At 34.3% G+C, this 20913-nt stretch overlaps 4 protein-coding genes and 1 long non-coding RNA gene across 6 annotated transcripts; 3 read left to right on the top strand and 2 right to left on the bottom strand.

The window, feature by feature from the left end:
• Positions 1–1676: 1676 nt before the first annotated feature.
• On the top strand, positions 1677–5833 carry Achl (La ribonucleoprotein translational regulator Achilles). The gene is made up of 4 exons (XM_066746941.1): positions 1677–1728; positions 2865–3969; positions 4259–4595; positions 4662–5833. The coding sequence occupies exons 2-4, from the start codon at positions 3220–3222 to the stop codon at positions 5201–5203; spliced, it is 1629 nt and encodes a 542-aa protein (XP_066603038.1). The 5' UTR covers positions 1677–1728; positions 2865–3219; the 3' UTR covers positions 5204–5833.
• Positions 5834–6355: 522 nt separating this feature from the next.
• qm (quemao) lies at positions 6356–9099 on the bottom strand. 2 transcript variants are annotated; one of them, XM_066746727.1, is made up of 8 exons: positions 8871–9099; positions 8480–8600; positions 8265–8409; positions 8067–8187; positions 7870–8009; positions 7685–7787; positions 7394–7591; positions 6356–6665 (listed from the first exon to the last, which is right to left on the bottom strand). In XM_066746727.1, the coding sequence occupies exons 2-8, from the start codon at positions 8500–8502 to the stop codon at positions 6598–6600; spliced, it is 798 nt and encodes a 265-aa protein (XP_066602824.1). In that variant the 5' UTR covers positions 8503–8600; positions 8871–9099; the 3' UTR covers positions 6356–6597. The 2 variants fall into 2 exon arrangements, with proteins under 2 accessions (XP_066602824.1, XP_066602823.1); XM_066746726.1 differs by having other exon boundaries at positions 6359–6665; positions 8480–8634.
• Positions 9100–9488: 389 nt separating this feature from the next.
• Rtc1 (RNA terminal phosphate cyclase 1) lies at positions 9489–14634 on the top strand. The gene is made up of 7 exons (XM_066747666.1): positions 9489–9705; positions 9793–10032; positions 10955–11121; positions 13126–13300; positions 13378–13528; positions 13615–13719; positions 13785–14634. The coding sequence occupies exons 1-7, from the start codon at positions 9576–9578 to the stop codon at positions 13927–13929; spliced, it is 1113 nt and encodes a 370-aa protein (XP_066603763.1). The 5' UTR covers positions 9489–9575; the 3' UTR covers positions 13930–14634.
• On the bottom strand, positions 12518–13582 carry LOC136786138 (uncharacterized). Its single transcript, XR_010824759.1, has 3 exons — positions 13444–13582; positions 13099–13337; positions 12518–13011 (listed from the first exon to the last, which is right to left on the bottom strand). It is a non-coding gene; the product is annotated as an uncharacterized lncRNA (long non-coding RNA).
• Positions 14635–15439: 805 nt separating the features above from the next.
• Positions 15440–20804, top strand: Hel25E (ATP-dependent RNA helicase 25E). Its single transcript, XM_066747665.1, has 11 exons — positions 15440–15584; positions 16365–16600; positions 16805–17025; positions 17218–17401; positions 17608–17726; positions 19307–19438; positions 19577–19723; positions 19800–19937; positions 20010–20127; positions 20208–20265; positions 20341–20804. Exons 2-10 carry the CDS (start codon positions 16399–16401, stop codon positions 20219–20221), a joined length of 1275 nt encoding a protein of 424 aa, XP_066603762.1. The 5' UTR covers positions 15440–15584; positions 16365–16398; the 3' UTR covers positions 20222–20265; positions 20341–20804.
• The last annotated feature ends 109 nt before the right edge of the window (positions 20805–20913 follow it).

Raw genomic sequence — 20913 nt, 5'->3', positions numbered from 1 at the left:
CCACCGAAGGTTGCATAAACTATCCTTACGATTCCGCGAGTCGATTCGTCCTTTTCCAATAAAAGAATTTTTCAAAGGTTAGGAAACCATCTCCCTTTAGTTTTCTTCTTATTATTAGCTCACCTCACTTTTGCACACAATCGGAACAAATATTTCAGCAAGCAAACATTTTTCATCGCAATAATGAAGAAAATTTATCGATGCAACGAAAATAATTCGTTATAATAATGAAATTATTCGTGCTTCGTTATATCAATAAAGTCGTTCATTATTGACCATTTTTTTCTAAGTGTACCGTGGTACTCAAAAAGCATTTTCAGATGGTGGTCCTTGAAAGTCTCCACGTCGAGAATCGCCCTGGGCGCACTTTTGCTGCTCCGGTAAATCTCGATTCACTTGACTTTTCGCTCTTTTTTTTTTTTTTTTTTTTTTTACGCCTTTACGATCGTCCCACGCGCATCGAGCAATATCAGCCCTCTCTCTCTGAAAATTTCTGTACGATGCATGAAGATAGAGCTACGACTATTATACCACAATAGATTTATGAAATAATTGTGAATGGAAAAAAATCTTTTTAATAATCTCCAGCTAAATCGATAGATCTTCCTGTTGGGAAATAGCAAAAACTACCGACGCACTTGGCACGTGTGTACGAATTGCAAAATATAGCCCGAGGTCACTTTCGAATAATGAGCATGATTTTCAGGAGCGACATTGTTCACATTAACGCTCAATGGTCAATCGTCTCCCATGTGGACGATGAATAATTTATATCTAGTTTTATAAAGCTTTATCTATATAATTTTTTTCTCCTTCCGATCAAAGTAATTCAATGATTCTTGCATCCTTCGAGGCGAGAGGTAATTTAATGGCAATTAGAAAATCAATTGAAGCGATTGACGCGTCTGCGTGCAACTTTATCGAAGGAGCGCAGCTATTTTCAATGAGAATGAAAATAGAAAGTAACAAAAATTAAATTATATCGTTGTGGGCGTTCGATAGAAAATTTAAACGACCAAGTGCAATGAAGAACCCAGAAGCTGTAATGTATGGAAGCTTATCGAGGGAGGGAGAGGAAGCATACAAGGGGAGAGAGAAAACATGATAAGTTATTTGTATATATATAGGATTTTTGTTGATATTTCGCAATTCGTGTAATGTAACGTAACAGTGGTCAATGACTCTCGTACATGCGAGTGTGCGACTTAATGATGCGGTGTGGTATGAGTGAGTGTGATTGCTCTTATAGAGGGGATCGCGATGGTGAAGTGCGAGGTCAACCCGGCATCGACTCTTCAAGAATCACTTGACTTTCCTACGACGATTTCGCTCGCGAACTTGTCGATAAATCTACGTTTCACTGATAGAACCCTCGCAAGGACACTGGACGCGTCGCGTGATAAGGACTTCCACAGCAGCGAAAAGCTCCCTTTTCTCTGATATTTCTTCAACTACGGTTGCCATGGGTCTCTAATAATTATCCTTCGTGGCCGAAATAAATTGCGCAAGTCCTAACGTGATTGCGTGTGAATTTCAATGTAAAATAAAGAGCGTGTGTGAGTGGAGGATTGTTGGAAGAAGAGGGAGGAGAGGGGGGAGGGGAAGCGAAGGATAAATAAATAAATATTGTAAGGCTGGTCGGACGGTCGAGGAAGAGGAGGAAAGAAGGGAGAAACGAGAAGTGGTTTGGATGGAACGGCGATAACCTGAGAGGGAGCCCCCTCCACCGTGAGTATCGTCCATACACGGTACCCGGCGCACTTGACCCATATCTTATTATTCTACCAGCGTCCGGATGCAATACGTCGGAATACTCCTCTCCCTGCTTTTCTCATCTCGAGGCTGACTAGCTTAACCAGCCGAGCCCAAATGGACGGACTGTCAAGTACCCGAAGCTGTCCAAAGCCCAACGCGCGTCCTTCCTTCCTGACTCGATCCTTCCCATCCCTCTTTTGCCAGCTTCCGTCAGACTGCTCGATCGACAAACTTCAAGGTCCCCCCGATAGCATTGACCTCTTTCGCAAAATACACGAATTAATCAATTTACGAGCGAAAAACTCACCTGGAGCATCCGCGAACCCTCGAACTTCCTTCTATCACGTGGAAACTCTCAGCACACCGAGAAAGACTCTTCTCACTGCGATCGATGATCTACGCTGGATCCAGAATTGGCCAAACATGCTTCGACATTTCTAACGCAAGTTGTCTTATTTTCCATTCACGAGAATTCTTCGCTTGTTTGTCTTCCGATCTGTTTGACAACCTTTGAACCTTTTCACACTTCCTTTTGTCACACGAAAAAACTCCCAGTGATCGATGATCTACACTGGATCCACAGAATTGGCGGGATGCACAATAGCTTTTCTATAATGTCCCTATTTTCCGTCTGCAAGGATTCCCCGTTTGCTTATCCATCGATCTCTTCAATAACCTTTGACCTTTTTCACGCTTCCTTCGAGCGCGTGAAAACTCCCTACGATCGATGATCCACGCTGGATCTAGAATTAACAAGACAAACCGTAGCATTTCTATAACGTTCATTTCTCCAACTTCAAGGATCCTCCGCTTGATTATATCCATCGATCTCTTCTCCTTGATCCTTCTTCCTTGCCAATAATGCTAATTGCTCGTCTATCATAAATAACGAAACGCCTCGACCAATCGGTAAGGTAATTTCTTCCTTGCCAGCAGCGCTAATTGCTATCTATTAATAAAAAATAATTAAAAGCCTCGAGGAATCTTTATAACGTAATACCTTTTGTACTCTTCTTCTCGGTTCAGATTTATTTAACATTTGGTTCTCTCGTTTTAATTAAGAAGATTAGAAAAAAAAACTTATTGTTCCATTCATCTGTTTTAGGCAGGTGTGGCATTTGGCCGTCGGATATCTGATCGGTCGAAGGTCTTGACCGGATGCCCTCGCGATCATTCTTGACCGGCATTTGGGAAGGTCGCGACCTCAGGGTAGCTTTGTCGCGAGAAGTAGTGGCCGCGCATGCGTAACCCTCGCCCGAGAGTATTTAAAGAAGTGGAGGCACCTTCGGGAAGGCCACTGTTCACCGTTCACCAAACTGTCGCGGATCGTGTGCGCACAGCTCCCTTTATTCTCATTCCGCTCTGAGCGAAGAAAATTCTTTCTTTCCGGTGCACGCGCGACGGCTTGAAAAATGTGATAAAGGCGGAAAGTGCTGGTTTGTTGGTAGCAAAGTGACGCGAGGAATGATGGAGGAAGTGACGGAAGTCCTGCAGGAGGCGAGGGACCAAGTGGGAAGTTTGAATTTCTCTCCGCCGCCGATGAAGAAATCGGATACGCGGGACAGCATGTCTTCGTTGGACAGTGACGTCAGTCTGTCGTTTGACAGGAGAGGCTCGAAAGGTGAGGAGGCCGATATGTCGGACACCGGAAGTTCCGACTGTGAAAAGTCCAAAGAGACGAAGGCTGCTCGTGATTCGGGCGTCGAATCCTTCGACGACGTCGCCCACAAGGAATCAGATCCTCCGCATCTGGGATCAACGAAAGATATCCTCGGTCCACTGGAACAAGATTTCGTCCCCCCTAGCGAAGAATTAGCCGACAAGATCTGCGCACAGGTAGAATTTTATTTCTCAGACGAGAACATCGTGAAGGATGCTTTTCTCCTGAAACACGTGAAGAGGAACAAGGAAGGATACGTGTCCTTAAAGTTGATCTCGAGTTTCAAGAGGGTGAAACACTTGAGCAGGGATTGGAGGGTTGTAGGTGCTGCGCTGGCGAGGTCTAAGAAGCTTCAGGTGAATTCTTTGGGTACCAAGCTGAGGAGGCTCGATCCTCTCCCCCAATTCGACCAGACGACTCCTTCGAGGACCATCCTTGTAGCCAGACTCCCAGTGGACAGGCTCACTGTCGAATCCGTCGCGGAAATCTTCAGGCCCTGCGGGGAGATCGCACTCATCAGGGTTCTTCGACCTGGACACCCTGCGCCGGCAGAAGTAATTTCATTAAAACTAATATTATGAAATTATTATAAGATAATTAGCTTCATTTTATCCATACATTAAATTAAAGAATGCATTTTTTATCTTCCTGAAACGATAATTAACTACTCTATTTATTGTCAAGTGTTTTGCTATATATTTTTAATCAGATATTTTCCTAGTATTGGATGATTTCTTGAATATGCATTCATTTAGTTGCAAAATTTATTTATTAATATTAATTGACTTTTTTTTCGTACACTTGTTTCATCGGTTAATTACTTAATTATATAAAATTACTTAGGTACGACAAGCGATCGCAAAGAGACCAGAACTTTCACCGAACGAGGAATGTGCGATGGTTGAATTTACGGATTCTGCCTCGGCCAGGAACGCCCTTAGGATGACCTTGGACGGTGCAAAACTGTTTGAGCTGCAAGCGATCGCAGAAAAGAAACGAAAACAGCAGCAGCAGCAACAGTCATCGGTAAAAAAGAGTTCGAACGTAAAATCAGCGAAGGAGGAATATAACAATCCTAGCTATACCAGTGGATCGGAAATGGAAGATGGCAGAGCTAGGCACCGAAAGCCCGTCCACAGCTATCCCATGTACCATGTTTATCCAGGACATTATCAACCAGGTAAATAAAAAGCAATTGCTAAGAAAAAAAAGAAAATCTTTGAAACTGTAATAATCCATTTTTTAGGTCCATCATCACCGGAGCCCTGGCTATCACGAAGGTTGTCGTCGTGTTCTATATCCGGATCGGAGAATGGATTTCTTTTGAGACGCTTGTCCTCCTGCTCGAATTCCAGTTCGGATGGTGGAAATTATGCTAGAAGGTTTTCCGCCTGCTCTTCAGGCTCGGAGAACAGTTTTTATCACGTATATCCGGGCTATTGTCAGCAGAGTCGTCGACACTCCTGTTGTTCGTCGAGTTCGAGTACAGATTGCGGTGGAAATTGTTTCAATCCGATGAGAAGAGGCTCGGCTGATTACGGACCATTCTTCAGGAGACTCTCGGCATGCAGCAGGGACTCTGGTTTCGATGCTGGTAGCAGGAGGACTTCCTGTTCCTCGACGACGGAGCAAACCTTCTTCCGGCCTAGAAGCAACAGCAACGTTGCTTTTGCGCATTTACCGGAAAACGTCACGAGAATGCCATCCGGACCCGATGGCACTCGTGGATTTGGTCGACCGCCTAGAATGAACCCCGTATCATCACCCATAGAGCATCTTACCTGCTAATTTATTTCACTGATACCTTCATATATATATTTACTATAATCTATCTTCGTTCTCTCCCCGTTTCCTCTTATTTATTATCATCAGTTCCTAATATATGACTTCAGCGACCCTTTTTCCTTTAAAATTTTAATCCTTGCTTCTCAAATTATTCGCTTGTAAACAGCTATTTTTCTAACGTTGGCATGTTGATGACCTTGTTATTTTCCTATAATAGTCAGTATCATTAAATTCTATTTAATTTGGTATTGAAAATAGTGAGCGAAATTATTTGAAAACCAAATTTTATTTACCATGAACAGTAAACGTTATTGAATTTAAAAAACGATGGAAAGTTAACGCTTTAAAATTGTATTAACTATTACGATATATAGCTTGATGTATTACGTGCATACAAGTGTTATAGTCCAACAATATGGTTTTTACGCTACCATTAGAAAATCATCCTGTATATGCGAGATCTCTTAATTTTAATATTTTATGCCTCGTGTTACGATCATTTCGTTTGTCGTAATTCTTGCAGTTTTTAAGTATATATGTCGCACCTATGAAAACATTGCGATCAAATGTAAATAAAGGAAGCTACCAAGTTTTTTATTGATCGTTTCAATCATACCTATGACTATTCCTTTTCCCGACACAAAAATTGTTAAATTTACGAACAGACAGTGAAGTTAAAAAGAGATAAATAAATTCTGATAGCATTGAAAATAATTCTTTTTATTTTACATCCTACAATAATAGATGTACTGTTTATTTATTTACCTAACTTCTTGCATTATGTTCTAAGAAATATTCATTAAAATTTTGTATGAAGTTTTAAATACAATTAATTTTCTTGCTAAAACTATATGTTCAATTCTTTTATTAAATAATGTAATTTTTAAGCAGAAAATTAAAGTTCTTTGATTGAAGTAACTTTTCCTTTCTAGATTATTTATTTATAACTAATTAATATCTTATGAAATAAATCAATTCAATATAATTTTAATTTTCTTGTTGTGGAGAAAGGGAAAAATTATGGATGTTAAATCAGTTTAAATAAGTTTATAATATTAAGAGAAGAGCTTAATTATTATGTAGAAATATTAAATATACAATAATTGTATAAAATAAAAATATTAACTAAACTACAAATAAATGTTAACATATATTAAGTTAAAAGCCTTTTGAGTTTTATGTAATTTCCACAAAAAGATAAGAATTATCCATGATAAGCAGAAACGAAATTCTATTAAGTAATAGATATAAATCATTAAAATTCTTTAAAAAACATGATTTATTTGTATATTATCACCTAATTCAAAATTTTGCCTTTGCCCGATTGTGTGACAAGAATGGATCCCTTTTCCGGCTATCTCTGCGCATTACTTACTCTGCTCTACCTCGCCGAGGTATCAAGAGGGTTCAAAGCGGAGTACTCCAGCACGGTAGTTATACACCTCTGGTATATCACGGCTATCACCTAAGGGTCGGGTTATATAATATCGTGCATCTGTATAGATATATGTAAGTGGTATAGGTGGCATTTTTTTTTATATGGTTTTTTCTATTTATATTTTGACTTTTTCTTGCTTCATTCGCTTGCTCTCAATCACGAGATCTCAGCTATCAGACATGCATAATTTGTACGAGAATTTTCTGTAGAAATTCTGAGTGAAACTAGTGTGTGATGCGAAAAATATTGACAGGCCTGGGCAAAGCGATATTTTAAAATGATCTAAATCCATAAAAGAGTATTAATCTTATATGATCGAATATTGTAAATTTTGTTTTATTTTTATAATCTAAAGAAATTGATTGGTCTTCTGTAGTACAGATTGATAAGGGGTTTATACAATACTATTGTACTAATTAATAATGACAAGTAAATATATTTTCTCATGATAAATTACATTTAATATTTATTGTCTGATAGATAATTTGTTATAGCTACTTTTATTTTAATCTTATTATGAAGCTTCTACAATGAATAAATTAGATATAATAAGCAAATAGTAATTATGCTTTCACATTATTATTGAGCGAATATCTTCCTATTAAGCATAGCCTTTTATTTCCTAATCTTAATATGATAAAAAAGAAAAAATATGTACATAATTTTTATATTATAGCAAAAATTATTTCTTAAAAATGCAGCAGCATTGTTATTATGGACTTAAAAGATTCCTGTTACATGATCCTGTGGCATACCTTTACATTTCCAGCTAAGTAATTCATCAAAGACCTTTGTTAGTAAAGGATTTCCCCCAAGGCGGTCTACTTCTTCTCTAGCTTTTTTATCAAGCTCTTCTAGAATTTTTCTTGTGTATTCAAAAGACCCAAATTTTTCCAGCAAATTAACGCAGTATCTTTTAACTTCAACATTTTTTGTGCGCTGTCGAAGTATGTCTATTTTACATAATGTTAAGAAAACTCAAACTTATTTACAAAAAGCTTATCGTGAAAAACAATATTAATAAAAAAATATTTTATAAAGGATACTCATTATCTGTCTGTCTTCAGGATGACTTTGAATTGCATGAATAATAGGAAAACTGAATTTACCTTCTGATAAATCTTCACAGTAGCTTTTGTTTTCTGAATACTAAAAATAGAACATATATAGTAATTTGGTTGTTTATCAAAATATTCAATGAATAATGTAAAATGTAAAGATAAATATGTACCTCTTGTAAACACAAATTGCAATAGTCATCCCTGATTTGAAAATATAATCCTAAAATCCCAGCTAATGGGGTAAAATCTTCTTTGCAGTCAGAGAATAGTTGCATTAACCGAACAGCAAGATTAAAAAGCCCACCAGTTTCTGTAAATAAAGAAAAAAAATTAAGTAACTATACAACTTACATTTTTAATATCTTACTTCTTATTGTCATTTTCTTGTAATCACTTTCTGTAGGACAAATATAATTATCTCGCCAATAAATCTCCATGCCTTGTCCCCTATGAAGCTCTAACAATTGTTCTGTATATACTTGAGTAGCCTGTATAAAGATATACTGGTTATAGCAATAAGTAATAATAGTTAGAATTAAATATTTCTATAGTACACAGTATTTACCTCATGATGATTTAATGAAAGGATCTTCTCTAATGCAATAAAAAGAACATAATTGGCTGCGTTTATTGTACTGGCTATTCCATAAATAGAATGAGCAACTGGAATGCCTCTTCTAAGAATGGAATCATCTTGTATATCGTCTATCCTGATAATGTATAAATATTCAAATTATAGTGTATTCATTAATACTATTTTAAACAGTACATAATACTTACAAAAGACTTGAATTATGTAGCATCTGAGTTATTTCTCCAACAGATTGCAATTTGTCAATAGGTATTTTCAACCAATAATTAAAAGCTTGAGCTAATTTAGTTCTGATTTGTTTTCCTGGAACTTGCAGTACATATGTAAACGGTTGTAGTAATATCTGTCAATAATTATCAAAGTTTAAAAACTTTAAAATTTAAATGTTTAAAATGCGCGGTCAAAATTGTCAGTTTGACAGTTTTTCTAATCAAATGTTTTAAAGAAATTTGCAGTCATTTAATACGATGACAAGAAATCAAGAAATTTATATTTATTTATTATTCATAAATAAATTACATTTTTTTGTATGAAATAACTAATTAATTATATTTTAGCGATTAAAAATCTATAGCTAACCTTATCCTGATCAGCCTCTCCGCTTTGAGAATAGAATACACAATTTTTCTCCGAATCCATGATTTTTCGTGATTATCAATAAAAAAAAGGCAAGATAGTAATTCTAGACTTTTATTAATATAGTTCAATAGAATATAATACACATGTCAATAAACTCTTGAATCGTCTCCGGCTTCTTCCTCGTTTCTCTATTATAAGTATTTCGTCTGCTACTTTGCCACAAGACCGACAAGACGACAAGTATATATATATATATACTTACACCTCTGCTTACACACACAGTAGGAAATTGATTTGTGTGTGATTCAGCTATAAATGCAGCAACGTATACATTTTCATGTAAGCCTATGTATGCATACGTTCGTTTATGTACATACATACATAGTACATACTGCAAGTATATTCTGAAAACCTATATTTTACGTGACATACATTGTAGAGTTTTAGTACTTGCAGCTAATAAACGAACGCAGCCATAGAGTGAAGCTAATATAGCTGAACCACACACGAATTTCTCACTGGACAATTACATATATGTATGCGCAATGCGTAAATTCGTAGTAGTGTTAGTGTCGGTTGGTGTTAATTGGTGTTAGTTTGCGGCCAGCGGCCTGCGGCCCTGCGCGGTGCGCCCCTGCCTGGTTCTGTTTGGTTCTGTTGTTCTGTTAGCAGCGTTAGCACTTTAGTATAAATTAGGTTTTCAAAATGCCATCAGATATTTTGACTTATGAGGGGTGCAATTACCTTAGATATCGCCTTTTATTGTCTACATTGTCAGGAAAACCTTTAAAAATTATAGGAATAAGAACAAAAGATGATGATCCAGGACTGAGAGGTTAGACAATTTTTAAAATACATATAGATTTTAAGAAATAATAAGTTTTTTAATAATTAAACACTGCAAATTTTCTCATTTTTACAGAGTATGAAATTAGTTTTATACGTTTATTAGATAAATTAACCAATGGTACAAGAATAGAGCTTAATGAAACTGGTACAGTTCTATATTACAATCCAGGTTTACTTAACGGTGGTGAATTAGAACATTCTTGTAGTTTACAAAGAGGCATTGGTTATTATTTGGAAGGTATCTTTGTACTAGCACCTTTTTGTAAAACACCTATTAATATAAAATTAAAAGGAATTACTAATAATACTCAAGGTTGGTGATCAGTTTGTTTTCAAATTTATTATTATTATAATCAGCAGGCTAAGAGAGAATACAATACTATTTGCTATGTAACTCAAATACATAAAAATATTACTAATAAAATTTAAAAGTACTGCCATTTCATAGCCTTAGTCAATGTATTAAGTTGTGTTTTCTTTAAGAGGAAGTTACTGCTGAAAGACCTGAAAAAACTACATTATTTTTCTGAATTGTTTTTTTAAATAAAATAGTTACTTTTGGAAATAGATTTCAGCATATATCATTTTTTTATCCATAAAGAGTACATTCCAACTTTATTGGTACAAGAAAATTCCAAATATCTTCAACAGGTCCTGTTAAATAAAGTTATAAACTGGTCTGTATGGGGTGCTCTACTCCTTTATTAATCCGTTTGAGTAAAAAAATGGTGAAATACTATTAAACTAAACTATATTTAGAGGACCTTATCGCCTTTTGGTTTTCAAAAACCTATGAGATGTTTAAATGTTAATCTTTTAGAATAAAAATGTAGTAAGTAAAATATATTTTTTATTTGAAAGAACTGTCATTTAAAAGTTTGGAAGCTATTCGAAAATCAAGAAATGATAAGGTCTCTAGAATTTAGTCTAGTTCATAAGCATTTCTTTATTTTTCTTTATTCAGATGGATTGTCAAAGCTATAGTGCACCCTGTACAGACCAGTTCATGACTTTATTTAGCAGGAGCTGCTAAAGATATTTGGGATTTTTTTGTATGAATAAAATTGGAAAGTATTCTTTAAAGATAGAAAAATGATATGTGCTCAAAACTATTTTCAAAAGTAACTATTTTATTTAAATAATGCATTTTTTCAGGTCTCTCAATGGTATAACTTCCTCTTAATACTATAAAATGATATTAATAAAATTAATAGTAATTATAATATACTTTCTAGATTCATCTGTAGATAGAATTAAAGCAGCAGCAATACCAATAATTAAAAGATTTTTAAGTGGGGACAATGAAGTAGAACTTAAAATTATTAAAAGAGGTGTAGCTCCATTAGGAGGTGGAGAAGTTAATTTCAAGTGTCCACTTAGCCGTAATCTTCGTACAATGCAGGTAGACTTATTTCTACAATTTTTATTTTCTAACAACTTAATTAGAAAATTGATTAAATATTTAGTATTTCCCTATTTATTTTGTGTACACTAAAGTATCTAGAAAACTAATGATCCTATGCAAAAATATTTTAGATGGGCTTGTTAGATTTTTATGGGAATATAAAATGGTACTACACACACATTGGCTTGACTTTGAAGTACATTTAAGCAATATATAAAGGCCTCTTTGACTTTTTTAAATGGAACATTGCATATATTTTTGCCTATTTTTATAGCTGATTCCAAGAGTTTTTCAAAACAGTGTGTTAATTATATCATTTTATTTAGTCGTTAATGAGATATTTCGATTTGAAGTAGCCTATTAATATAGGTTTTGCTGAAGTAGTGCGCATAACCGCTACACATTCACACGTATATTCGCTCACTTACGTATACTTTCAAATCGAAATATCTCGTAAACGACTGGGTAGAATGATAAATTAATGTAGTGTTCACAAAAGTTCTTGAGATCAGTTACAAGAATATTTAAAAATATATAGGTGTTGCATTTAAAAAAGTAAAGGTGGCTTTTGCGTAACATTCAAATGATGCTAAAAATTGAAACCTAAGGTGCAGTCTTATATCACTCTCGGATTCTAGTAATTTTCATCTAAAATTGTATTGTATAGGATCATTATTTTCCCAAAGATTTGAGCAAACATGTTAAATTGGAACACCCTGTATAATGATAAACAACTATTTATTTCTGTCCAATATTACGCCGGGTTCGCCACTTAAGAGGGTAAATACATGTAGAAGCTTAAAAAATGGATGATTTTCAATTTCTTAGTTTATACAGAAAACTTGATTCTAGATGTTCGAAACTAATGTATATCTTAAAACTCGCTGATACTAACAGTCTTATACCAGAAATTGTTAATTATAATACAGTTTTGAAAAAATTGTTTCTATTACAAATTTATAATACTTTTATATGTAAGAGGGAGGCACTTATAAGAAAGTTATTTGATTATTCTGGTACTAATTGAGATTGGACCCAAATACTATAAGATAAAATTAGATGATTTTAACGTACGCATTTAGTGGCTTGTATTGCTCTTGTTCAAGATAGTTGAACATTTGTTGAATGAGACCCCCTAATTTATTATTAACAACTCTTATAAGTATCTCAAAAAATTGCTAAAGCAGTATACTATAAATATACAATTAATTCAGGGATTTAAAAAATATTTATACTTGAATTTGTAGGTAAGCGTGAATTTAGGACGGTAAATTTGTGTCGGACTGCAATACAGTGCGCACATAGGTGTATTCAATTAGCTACCTGTGATTTTAAAATTAAATACCTTTTAAATACCTAGATTAAACGAAACATTAAAATATTGTTTTAGAATGCGCTTGAAAGAAGTTACAAATATACGTAATAAAAAATGGAAGAAGCTATCTAAAAAAGTCAAGGTGATCTTTACATGCTCCACAATACTTCACCCTAAATTAAACCGAAATAACAGATTGATAACCTTTTGAATGTACTAAAGTTACTACTGTAATAAATTATTATTTCATAAAGCGATTTTTCGAGATATTAGAACATTTTCAGATATTTTTAAAATCCTGTACAACCTATCAGCAAATTCGGGCACTTATATCAAAGCGCACTAAGTATATCGCTAATTTCTTTGTTACTATATACAAATTAAGAATAGAATTTACTCAGTGCCTACTAGTACAAGTTTTTAAATTCGCTGTTTGTATACATAAACCCTTCTCAGAATGGAAGTAAAAAAATACATTTTCTTTATAACTATTATAAGGGTGAGGCTTTATGGCATGTCGCACAAGTCATCAGGCTCCACCTTAAAAGTCTTTAAATTTGTGCACAAAATCCCTGTAGATTTAAATAGCACGAAGTTTGAGAAAGGTTCCACGCAAAAATTAATATATTTAATAGTTACGGAAATAAAAGAATTTTTACCTTTATACTTGTTTAACATTGTTATAGTTTCAAAACAGCGGAATGGTTAAACGTATCAGAGGAACAGCATGTGCTGTGCGTGTATCCCCAGCGATATCTAATCGTATGGTTGAATCAGCCAAAGGCGTTTTATTAAAATTTATTCCTGATGTTTATATACATACTGATCTCTGTAGAGGTGCTGCTAGTGGAAAATCTCCAGGTATTTTGATATTGCATGTTTTTATTGTTTTATGAAACTGTAACGTTATATTAACATATGGTATATTTTTTAAACAGGGTTCTGTATAAGTCTAACAGCAGAGACTACTAATGAAGTGTTTTTTACTGGTGAAGCATGCTCACCTTTAATGGTTACAGGATCGTTACCATGTGTACCAGAAGATTTAGGTAAAGAAGCAGCCCTGAAACTTTTAGATGAAATTTATCGGTAAATTGTTTAATACATGTTTTTATCTACTGTACAAAAATAGTTGATATATTTGGAAAATAATTATGTTTTTGTATTTGTTATAGAAATGGCTGTATAGACTCCGCATTTCAGTGTATGGCAATAATTTTTATGGTATTGGGGAAAAAAGATGTTTCCAAAATAACATTGGGTCCTTTAACACAATTGACGTAAGTATCAGAATGAGAAAATTCGAGTGTTCATTTACTTCTAACGACATATTGGATATTTTCAGAATTCAGTTGTTGCGTGACTTAAAAGAATTTTTTGGAATTGTATTTAAAATTGAACCCCATAAAGAAGAAGATGAAATCCAAGATCAAGTTGATTTAACTTGTGTAGGAATAGGATATACAAACTTAAGTCGTCGAACGTTGTAAAATCGTTGTAAATGTGAATATAACTAACTATATATTAAAATAACAAAATATTATTTTATAAAAAAAAAGTTTTGTAAATATATAGGTTTTGTAGGCCAAGATGAGTAAGTTTTTAATTTTAGATTTTTCCATAATTTCTAGTAAGTGATCGCTGAATATTTATAATGATAATATCCCATTTTCTTGGGATGCATTGTGCCTTTATTTAGTTTAGTGATTTTACCACAAATTTTTAAAAATGTATAAAATAACTCTATAATCAGTAAATTTTTTCCTTTTCTTTTTGTTTGCTGTTCCTTGCTTATGACCATTAACGGGATCCCTCATGCGTGCTTTACCGACAGTACAAGTCAATAAATAATTAATTTAATCAAAGTCAAATGCGAAGCAAATTGAAAAAACGGGCGTCTTTATGACAAGGTGCCCGTTCTAACGAGTCAATCGAATTCAAAAAAACTCAAATCGGATGAAAAATAACTGTATCATTGTTCCGCGTTCTTGAAGAGGGTCACTTTTGGTTACTTCCACTTCAAGAACACGGGACAGTGGTAACAACATTATTCTTTATCTGATTTGAGTGTTTTTAATCTCATTTGACTCGTTAGAACTGGTTAGAACTAGCACCTTGTCCTAAGTCGCCCCGTTTGGTCAATTTGCTTCGCATTTGAATTTTATTAAACTAATTGTTTATTGACTTGTATACTGTCGGTAAAGCACACGTGAGGGTATTTGACATTTGACTCTCGCGTAAACATAGCCATAGTCTGTTACCAATAGTTGAAAAATAAAAACGAGATCCATATCCGAATTCCGAACTCCGCTCCGAACTCCGAAGTGTCTCCGAACATTGGTAATTTCTGGGGTTGCGTAAAAGGAGGGGAGGAGTGTCGAAATTGAAGCATAAGCAACTCAAAACTCAAACAACAGTTCTTTCTTGCATTCAGAAATATAACGTCACGCCATTAATAACTGTGCTTGCAACCGAGCATATTTTAAAAAATACAATGCAGTGCTATCAGGTGCTAGAGAAGTAAGCTGTACAAATATTTGACCTTTAATTAGGTCTGTTCTTTTTTGCTGCATTGCTGCACTAGTGCAATGAGTTAGAGTGAGAAAACATGTGTTTACTGTTTGTCTTATTTCAACCATTTCAACTAATTGCACCAGTTTGATTCGCCATCGCAACACTCACTAGGTGGCGCATCGAATCGTGATAAAAATGGCCGCTTAAAAAGGAAAACATTAGAGAAAAAGAGATAGTGCAAGTTATAAAAAATAGAATAAATATAATTATTAGGTCACCACTAATGGTATTACTTTTGCAATATGTTCGACACACTAAATATTAATTTCTGTGAACAATTTTTTCATTGTTTTCCTTTCTAGGTCAGTTCTGAATTCACCACCAGTTGGCGCTGACCTTTGCGTGCGACAGCGAATAGTCCAGCGAAAAAGAACAGACCTATTGTGATTAGCCTAGTAACTTTCATGCGTGCTCTTCAGGGGGCGGTTAAATATTGGCAACACTGATTCTATTCAATCATGCTGTATTTTGGTGATTTTGGATTAATTTAGGGACAAACGCTAGTTAACCGTGGTTAACCGTCTGCCGCTGCGTCCATTCGGCTTTCTTTGCGTCTTACGCCGTAGTCGAGGTAAGTCATTGTTGTTGTAATCCAATGTTTTCTGTTTAAAAAAATAGTAATCTTACTGTAAAATATTTATAGTTTTAAAAATTTCTTCCGTCAATACAAAGATCGATTGATAGTTTTCACAAAAGTCTTATATTTTGGTCGAAACGAAGTGAGTAAAGTTGCCGGACAAGAGCCGGATTGTCGCAAATCACAATTTTAATAAATAACCAATCTGCAGAAGTAAATTGTAATTTAAATATAAAAGATGCCCTTATTGTTTACTAAATAGTTGTTGTTTATTTCATAAATGTTTTTACAATAAATGATGTGAATTGTAAGTTATGATTACAAGTCGTGGTTCTCGAATGCATAGCATCGTGGAAATGGTCGCCATTTTATACGGATATCTACAGCTTTAACCAAGTTATCGGTGACCGTTACGTTTTCAAGGCTCCGCCAACTTTTTCAAGCTGTTGTTTGTTCTTTATCTCTTAGATGAAAGATACCAATTTTTAATTTTTGCATAACTTTTCAAATTGTTTTTATCATTCCAAAATCTGTATATGAAATAATGCCTTAAATTATGAGCTTACTGTGGATTTATTGAATTGAAATATTATGATGAAAATATTAAGATATTAGCTTATCTCTCCAAGTAAATAGTTTCCCTTGGTTTGTTTAAAATTTCTATTGATGGAATATAATATCTTTTATATTTTATAAGTGAAAAGATCTCATTAATAAGGTTTTTATATTTCTTATTATAGTAATAAATTAAATTTGTTATATTTTCTGTTTCAGACTTTGTGCATTTTCAATTAAAACCACTAATATCATGGCAGATAATGATGATCTTTTGGACTATGAAGATGAGGAAAATACTGAACAGGTGGTTGATGGAAGCGGAGATGTACCGGCTAAAAAGGAAGTCAAAGGAACCTATGTCTCTATTCACAGTAGCGGCTTTAGAGATTTTCTATTAAAACCAGAAATCCTACGTGCAATTGTAGATTGTGGTTTTGAACATCCTTCTGAAGGTAAGTTTTAAATTTTAGTTTATTAGTGTTTTAACACAAATGAACTTAAAAATAAAGAACATAAATAAATGATGATAAACTTGATAGGGACAAATGATTATCTGTGATTAATTCTGGTAGAAAGTAGACCTGACAAATAAATTAAGTGGAGTACTCATTCCTATATCTTAATTAGTTGTATTAATTACTAAAATTTGTTTTCAGTGCAGCACGAATGTATACCACAAGCAGTGTTAGGTATGGATATTTTATGTCAAGCAAAATCAGGTATGGGAAAAACTGCTGTATTTGTATTGGCTACACTTCAACAATTGGAGCTTAATGAGAATCAAGTTTACGTTCTTGTTATGTGTCATACTCGAGAACTTGCTTTTCAAATTAGTAAGGAATACGAAAGATTCAGCAAGTACATGCCTCACGTGAAGGTAAGATTTATCAGTGTGTAAAAGAAATTTGATAATAGAATTGAATAATCTTTAAATGATGTTACATGCATCTGAGCCTTATATGATGACACCTGTTTACCATCACCCACTACTGATAAAGATTATTTGATCTCCAAATTTTATTATTGAAATATTTTAAACAGTGCAAATTAATAGTTTGTGTCATTATAGGTTGGAGTATTCTTTGGTGGCTTACCTATTCAAAAAGATGAGGAAGTCCTAAAAAATACTTGCCCGCACATTGTTGTAGGTACGCCTGGACGTATTCTTGCTCTTGTTAGAAACAAGAAGCTTAATCTGAAACATTTGAAGCATTTTATACTTGATGAATGCGATAAGATGCTAGAGCTGCTAGGTAAGTTTTATTTTTTAATCAATTTTTCAAAAATATTGAACTGAATTAGAGTCTTTGTATGATGTTAAATGCATCTTAGCACAAAATGATGACATTCCTTTACCATCACCCACTACTGACGGAGATTATTAAAATCAATAAAAAAAATTTTCATCAAGTTAATTAATACAAGAAATCTTAGTCTTGTTTTATTTTTGTTTACACAGATATGCGCAGAGACGTGCAAGAAATATTCCGAAGCACTCCACATGGAAAGCAGGTGTTGATGTTTAGCGCCACATTGTCCAAGGAGATTCGGCCTGTCTGCAAAAAATTTATGCAAGATGTAATTACACTAACTTCCACTTCACTTCAATCTTCAATTGATTCTACTCCGTTGGCCAAGTATTCATATCCAGGAAACCGCACTAAAAATGTCGTTGAAGGCGCACCCGCGGGTTAGGCTAGTTAGACAGTACTCCGAAGAAAAGGCTGAGTCGAGTTTAAGAACAAAGAGAAAGGTCCTTTACCTTTGGATATCGGAACAAAGCCACAAAACCTATGTCAGCTTGATTTCCTTCCGTTTTATTCTCAAAATCCTTCCCATCCATGATATCCATGTGCCGAAGGCGACACTTCCTTGCGAACAATTTTCCATTCAAAGTTCCGATGTTCATTAAACAGAAAAATCTTCGCGATGGGTTTTCAATGCCTAATGTAAAATGCATTGAATCAGTATGGGATATATTGGGAAGGGCGAAGGGAGTTGTAATAAAATCCAAGGGAGATATGGGGCCTTTATAATCGCGTAAAAGTTGTCTATCCTCGAGACTTCTTGGGGAGAGAGTCGTGTGTAATAAGGTGGGTGGGAGAGGGCCAAGAAGATACGAAGATAACCTGAAGAGAGAAGAGAACCCAAGAAAGAAGAACAGCGGGCAAGTCAGCAATGTTATTCGCGCGCACACAAACTCGGTCTTGTAACCATCATTGTAATGATAATGATATATCATCGATAAAATCTTCGTGCTATGATATATCACGCGCGCTTATTTAAGAAGAGCTTCATAAAAGCAGGATTGTGCTTGTGCATCCAGTCCATTTGAGAGTGAAAACTAATATTCGCACACAGTATTGATGCGAGCGACATCATACTTCAATGATGCATTTGTGGAAAGGAATAATCATGTATTCCTTGTGAATAGTGGGGTATATAATGTACTTTCTCTCAGATTGTGATGAGCATTGATCTGTTTTGAGCTTAGAATATATATATACCCCAAGAGGCTTTTAATAAAAGTAGTCTCGTTAAAAATCGAATGAGCTCTGGGCATTTGCACTTGGTGTGTCAAAAAGGGGACAAAGGAGGTTTTTGAACGAGCAGCCAGCGGATGTGACCTGTCATTCATGGGTGCGCCGACTTAGTACCGTTTGGGCTGACTGCTGAAATTTCAGTGATGGCACTGCGCCTAGAGGTGGAAGTCGCCGGACCGTATGTATTCGATCGGACCATGAACGGATCTTTGATCAGCGACAAAATTACCCCCTGAAAGGCTTCCATGGTTGTAATATTTCATATTGATGCCTTCAAGACCGAATGATTAGTCGACTTCAGAAGAGACTAAGGGCATAGAATCAATGGATTTACAGCCAATTTGCTCCTTTTTTCATTTTATTCTTTTTAGTTATCCCATATCTTCAAAATTTTACATTTCTCGTAAAATTGTCTAATTGCAATACTTTATATTTAAACTTTTGTTCAATATTCTACTTATTCATAAGAGAGCTTTAACTACTTTCCTCTCTTTTGTTAATAAAATAAGTTAGCTTATTACGAAAACTTAATATATTCTGGCTAATAGAGACATGATCGAGGCTAAAATAGTTTAAGAAAATATGTTAGGCTCATAACAAATATTCTTTGCACAGCCCATGGAAGTTTATGTGGACGACGAAGCGAAACTCACTTTACATGGATTGCAACAACATTATGTGAAACTTAAGGAGAACGAGAAAAACAAAAAACTTTTTGAACTTCTTGATGTTCTCGAATTCAACCAGGTCAGTAAAAACGTTTGTTTCGCATCCAAACCGAATTCTGGATTTTTGCTGTCGAGGAAGCAGTCTTATGCAACAAGGAAGCAGATTTATGCAAACTTGCTTTTCGGGGCTGAGTGTGTTAATTTGTTTATTTTATAGGTCGTGATTTTTGTAAAATCGGTACAAAGATGTATGGCTCTTGCTCAATTACTAACTGAACAGAACTTCCCTGCAATCGGTATTCATAGAGGAATGACACAGGAGGAACGTTTATCCAGATATCAACAATTCAAAGATTTTCAAAAGGTAATTTCAATTATATTAATGTAAATTTTAATGTAACATTTAGGCGTAATGTTGATTGGAAATATTTCTATTTCAGCGTATTTTAGTGGCGACAAACCTTTTCGGTCGTGGAATGGATATTGAAAGAGTAAATATTGTTTTTAATTATGACATGCCTGAAGATTCAGACACCTATCTCCATAGAGTAGCTCGTGCTGGACGATTTGGTACAAAGGTAAAGAATACGTTTATTCAAATAATGGTAAACTTTAAGAAAATTTCTAAGAAAAGTATAATAATTTTGTAGGGTCTCGCCATTACATTGGTTAGCGATGAAAGTGATGCCAAAATTTTGAATGATGTCCAAGAAAGGTTTGACGTTAATATAACAGAATTACCGGATGAAATAGATCTCGCTTCATATAGTATGTATCGATTTAATTAAAACATTAAACCATATTTTTATATAGAAGTGTTAACAAAAACATTTTTCTGTTTGTTACAGTTGAAGGACGATAAATGTTAATATATTTTTATCATCATAAGTTTTTCAAATATACAAGGTGAGCATGCCTGTACTTTCTGCAAGCATAATATTTCACAAGTGCAAGGAAACTACAAGTTTTTACGATTTATAGGTATTGTAGTAATATTTCAATATGAATTATTATTCGTAAAAGTTAGAAAATCAAGAATTGACTAATGATGGGGGGGAAAATCATTGGTCGAGACAAAGTACACTTTTTCGTGTATCTGCACTTATTCACATCGTGTTTTGTATAAATTTACAATTCATGGAACATAGATTTAGTACTTAGAGTAAAGCACATTGACATTACTAAATTGAAACATATGTTTCTGATAACTTACAATAAACATTTAAACCTGTAAATTACTATTTATAATTTTAGTCTATGTCTAGTAAGTAAATAATATGTATCATAGACGTGCGGAAAATGTTAGTGTGAGAATGAAAACGGTAATCTAATGTGTGTAAATGTTGCGAATAAAATGGATCTTTTTCTTGTATGAAAGAAATTTGTATTTCAATTAATCAGTTTTTAATTGATGTTTATACTGTAATATAGTACATTTTTTTATATATAGTTAATTGTTTATTTATATTCTTACCTAAAGTTGCAATTTTATAGAGTAACATTTCATGCCTTTATGGGCTAGATATAAATAATATGTGTGGTTAATCAATGAAT

Source organism: Prorops nasuta, unplaced genomic scaffold (assembly GCF_024137725.1).
Source record: "Prorops nasuta isolate Cenicafe-Biocafe unplaced genomic scaffold, Cenicafe_Pnas_1.2 PNAS00003, whole genome shotgun sequence".
In the NCBI taxonomy this organism is placed as follows: domain Eukaryota; kingdom Metazoa; phylum Arthropoda; class Insecta; order Hymenoptera; family Bethylidae; genus Prorops; species Prorops nasuta.
This window is presented reverse-complemented; position numbering and strand designations above follow the sequence as displayed.

Excerpts from the sequence above, each read along its gene's own strand:
- qm (XM_066746726.1), bottom strand. The coding sequence starts at position 8,930 with ATGGATTCGGAGAAAAATTGTGTATTCTATTCTCAAAGCGGAGAGGCT. Across the intron at positions 8,010-8,066 it reads CAAGAAAATGACAATAAGAA|AAACTGGTGGGCTTTTTAAT; the intron begins GTAAGATATTAA and ends CTTTATTTACAG. Across the intron at positions 6,666-7,393 it reads ACTTAGCTGGAAATGTAAAG|GTGATAGCCGTGATATACCA; the intron begins GTATGCCACAGG and ends CCCGACCCTTAG.
- Achl (XM_066746941.1), top strand. The coding sequence starts at position 3,220 with ATGATGGAGGAAGTGACGGAAGTCCTGCAGGAGGCGAGGGACCAAGTG. Across the intron at positions 3,970-4,258 it reads GACACCCTGCGCCGGCAGAA|GTACGACAAGCGATCGCAAA; the intron begins GTAATTTCATTA and ends AAAATTACTTAG. Across the intron at positions 4,596-4,661 it reads TCCAGGACATTATCAACCAG|GTCCATCATCACCGGAGCCC; the intron begins GTAAATAAAAAG and ends TCCATTTTTTAG.
- Rtc1 (XM_066747666.1), top strand. The coding sequence starts at position 9,576 with ATGCCATCAGATATTTTGACTTATGAGGGGTGCAATTACCTTAGATAT. Across the intron at positions 10,033-10,954 it reads AATTACTAATAATACTCAAG|ATTCATCTGTAGATAGAATT; the intron begins GTTGGTGATCAG and ends TATACTTTCTAG. Across the intron at positions 13,301-13,377 it reads TGCTAGTGGAAAATCTCCAG|GGTTCTGTATAAGTCTAACA; the intron begins GTATTTTGATAT and ends TTTTTTAAACAG.
- Hel25E (XM_066747665.1), top strand. The coding sequence starts at position 16,399 with ATGGCAGATAATGATGATCTTTTGGACTATGAAGATGAGGAAAATACT. Across the intron at positions 17,026-17,217 it reads AGTACATGCCTCACGTGAAG|GTTGGAGTATTCTTTGGTGG; the intron begins GTAAGATTTATC and ends GTGTCATTATAG. Across the intron at positions 19,938-20,009 it reads CTGGACGATTTGGTACAAAG|GGTCTCGCCATTACATTGGT; the intron begins GTAAAGAATACG and ends ATAATTTTGTAG.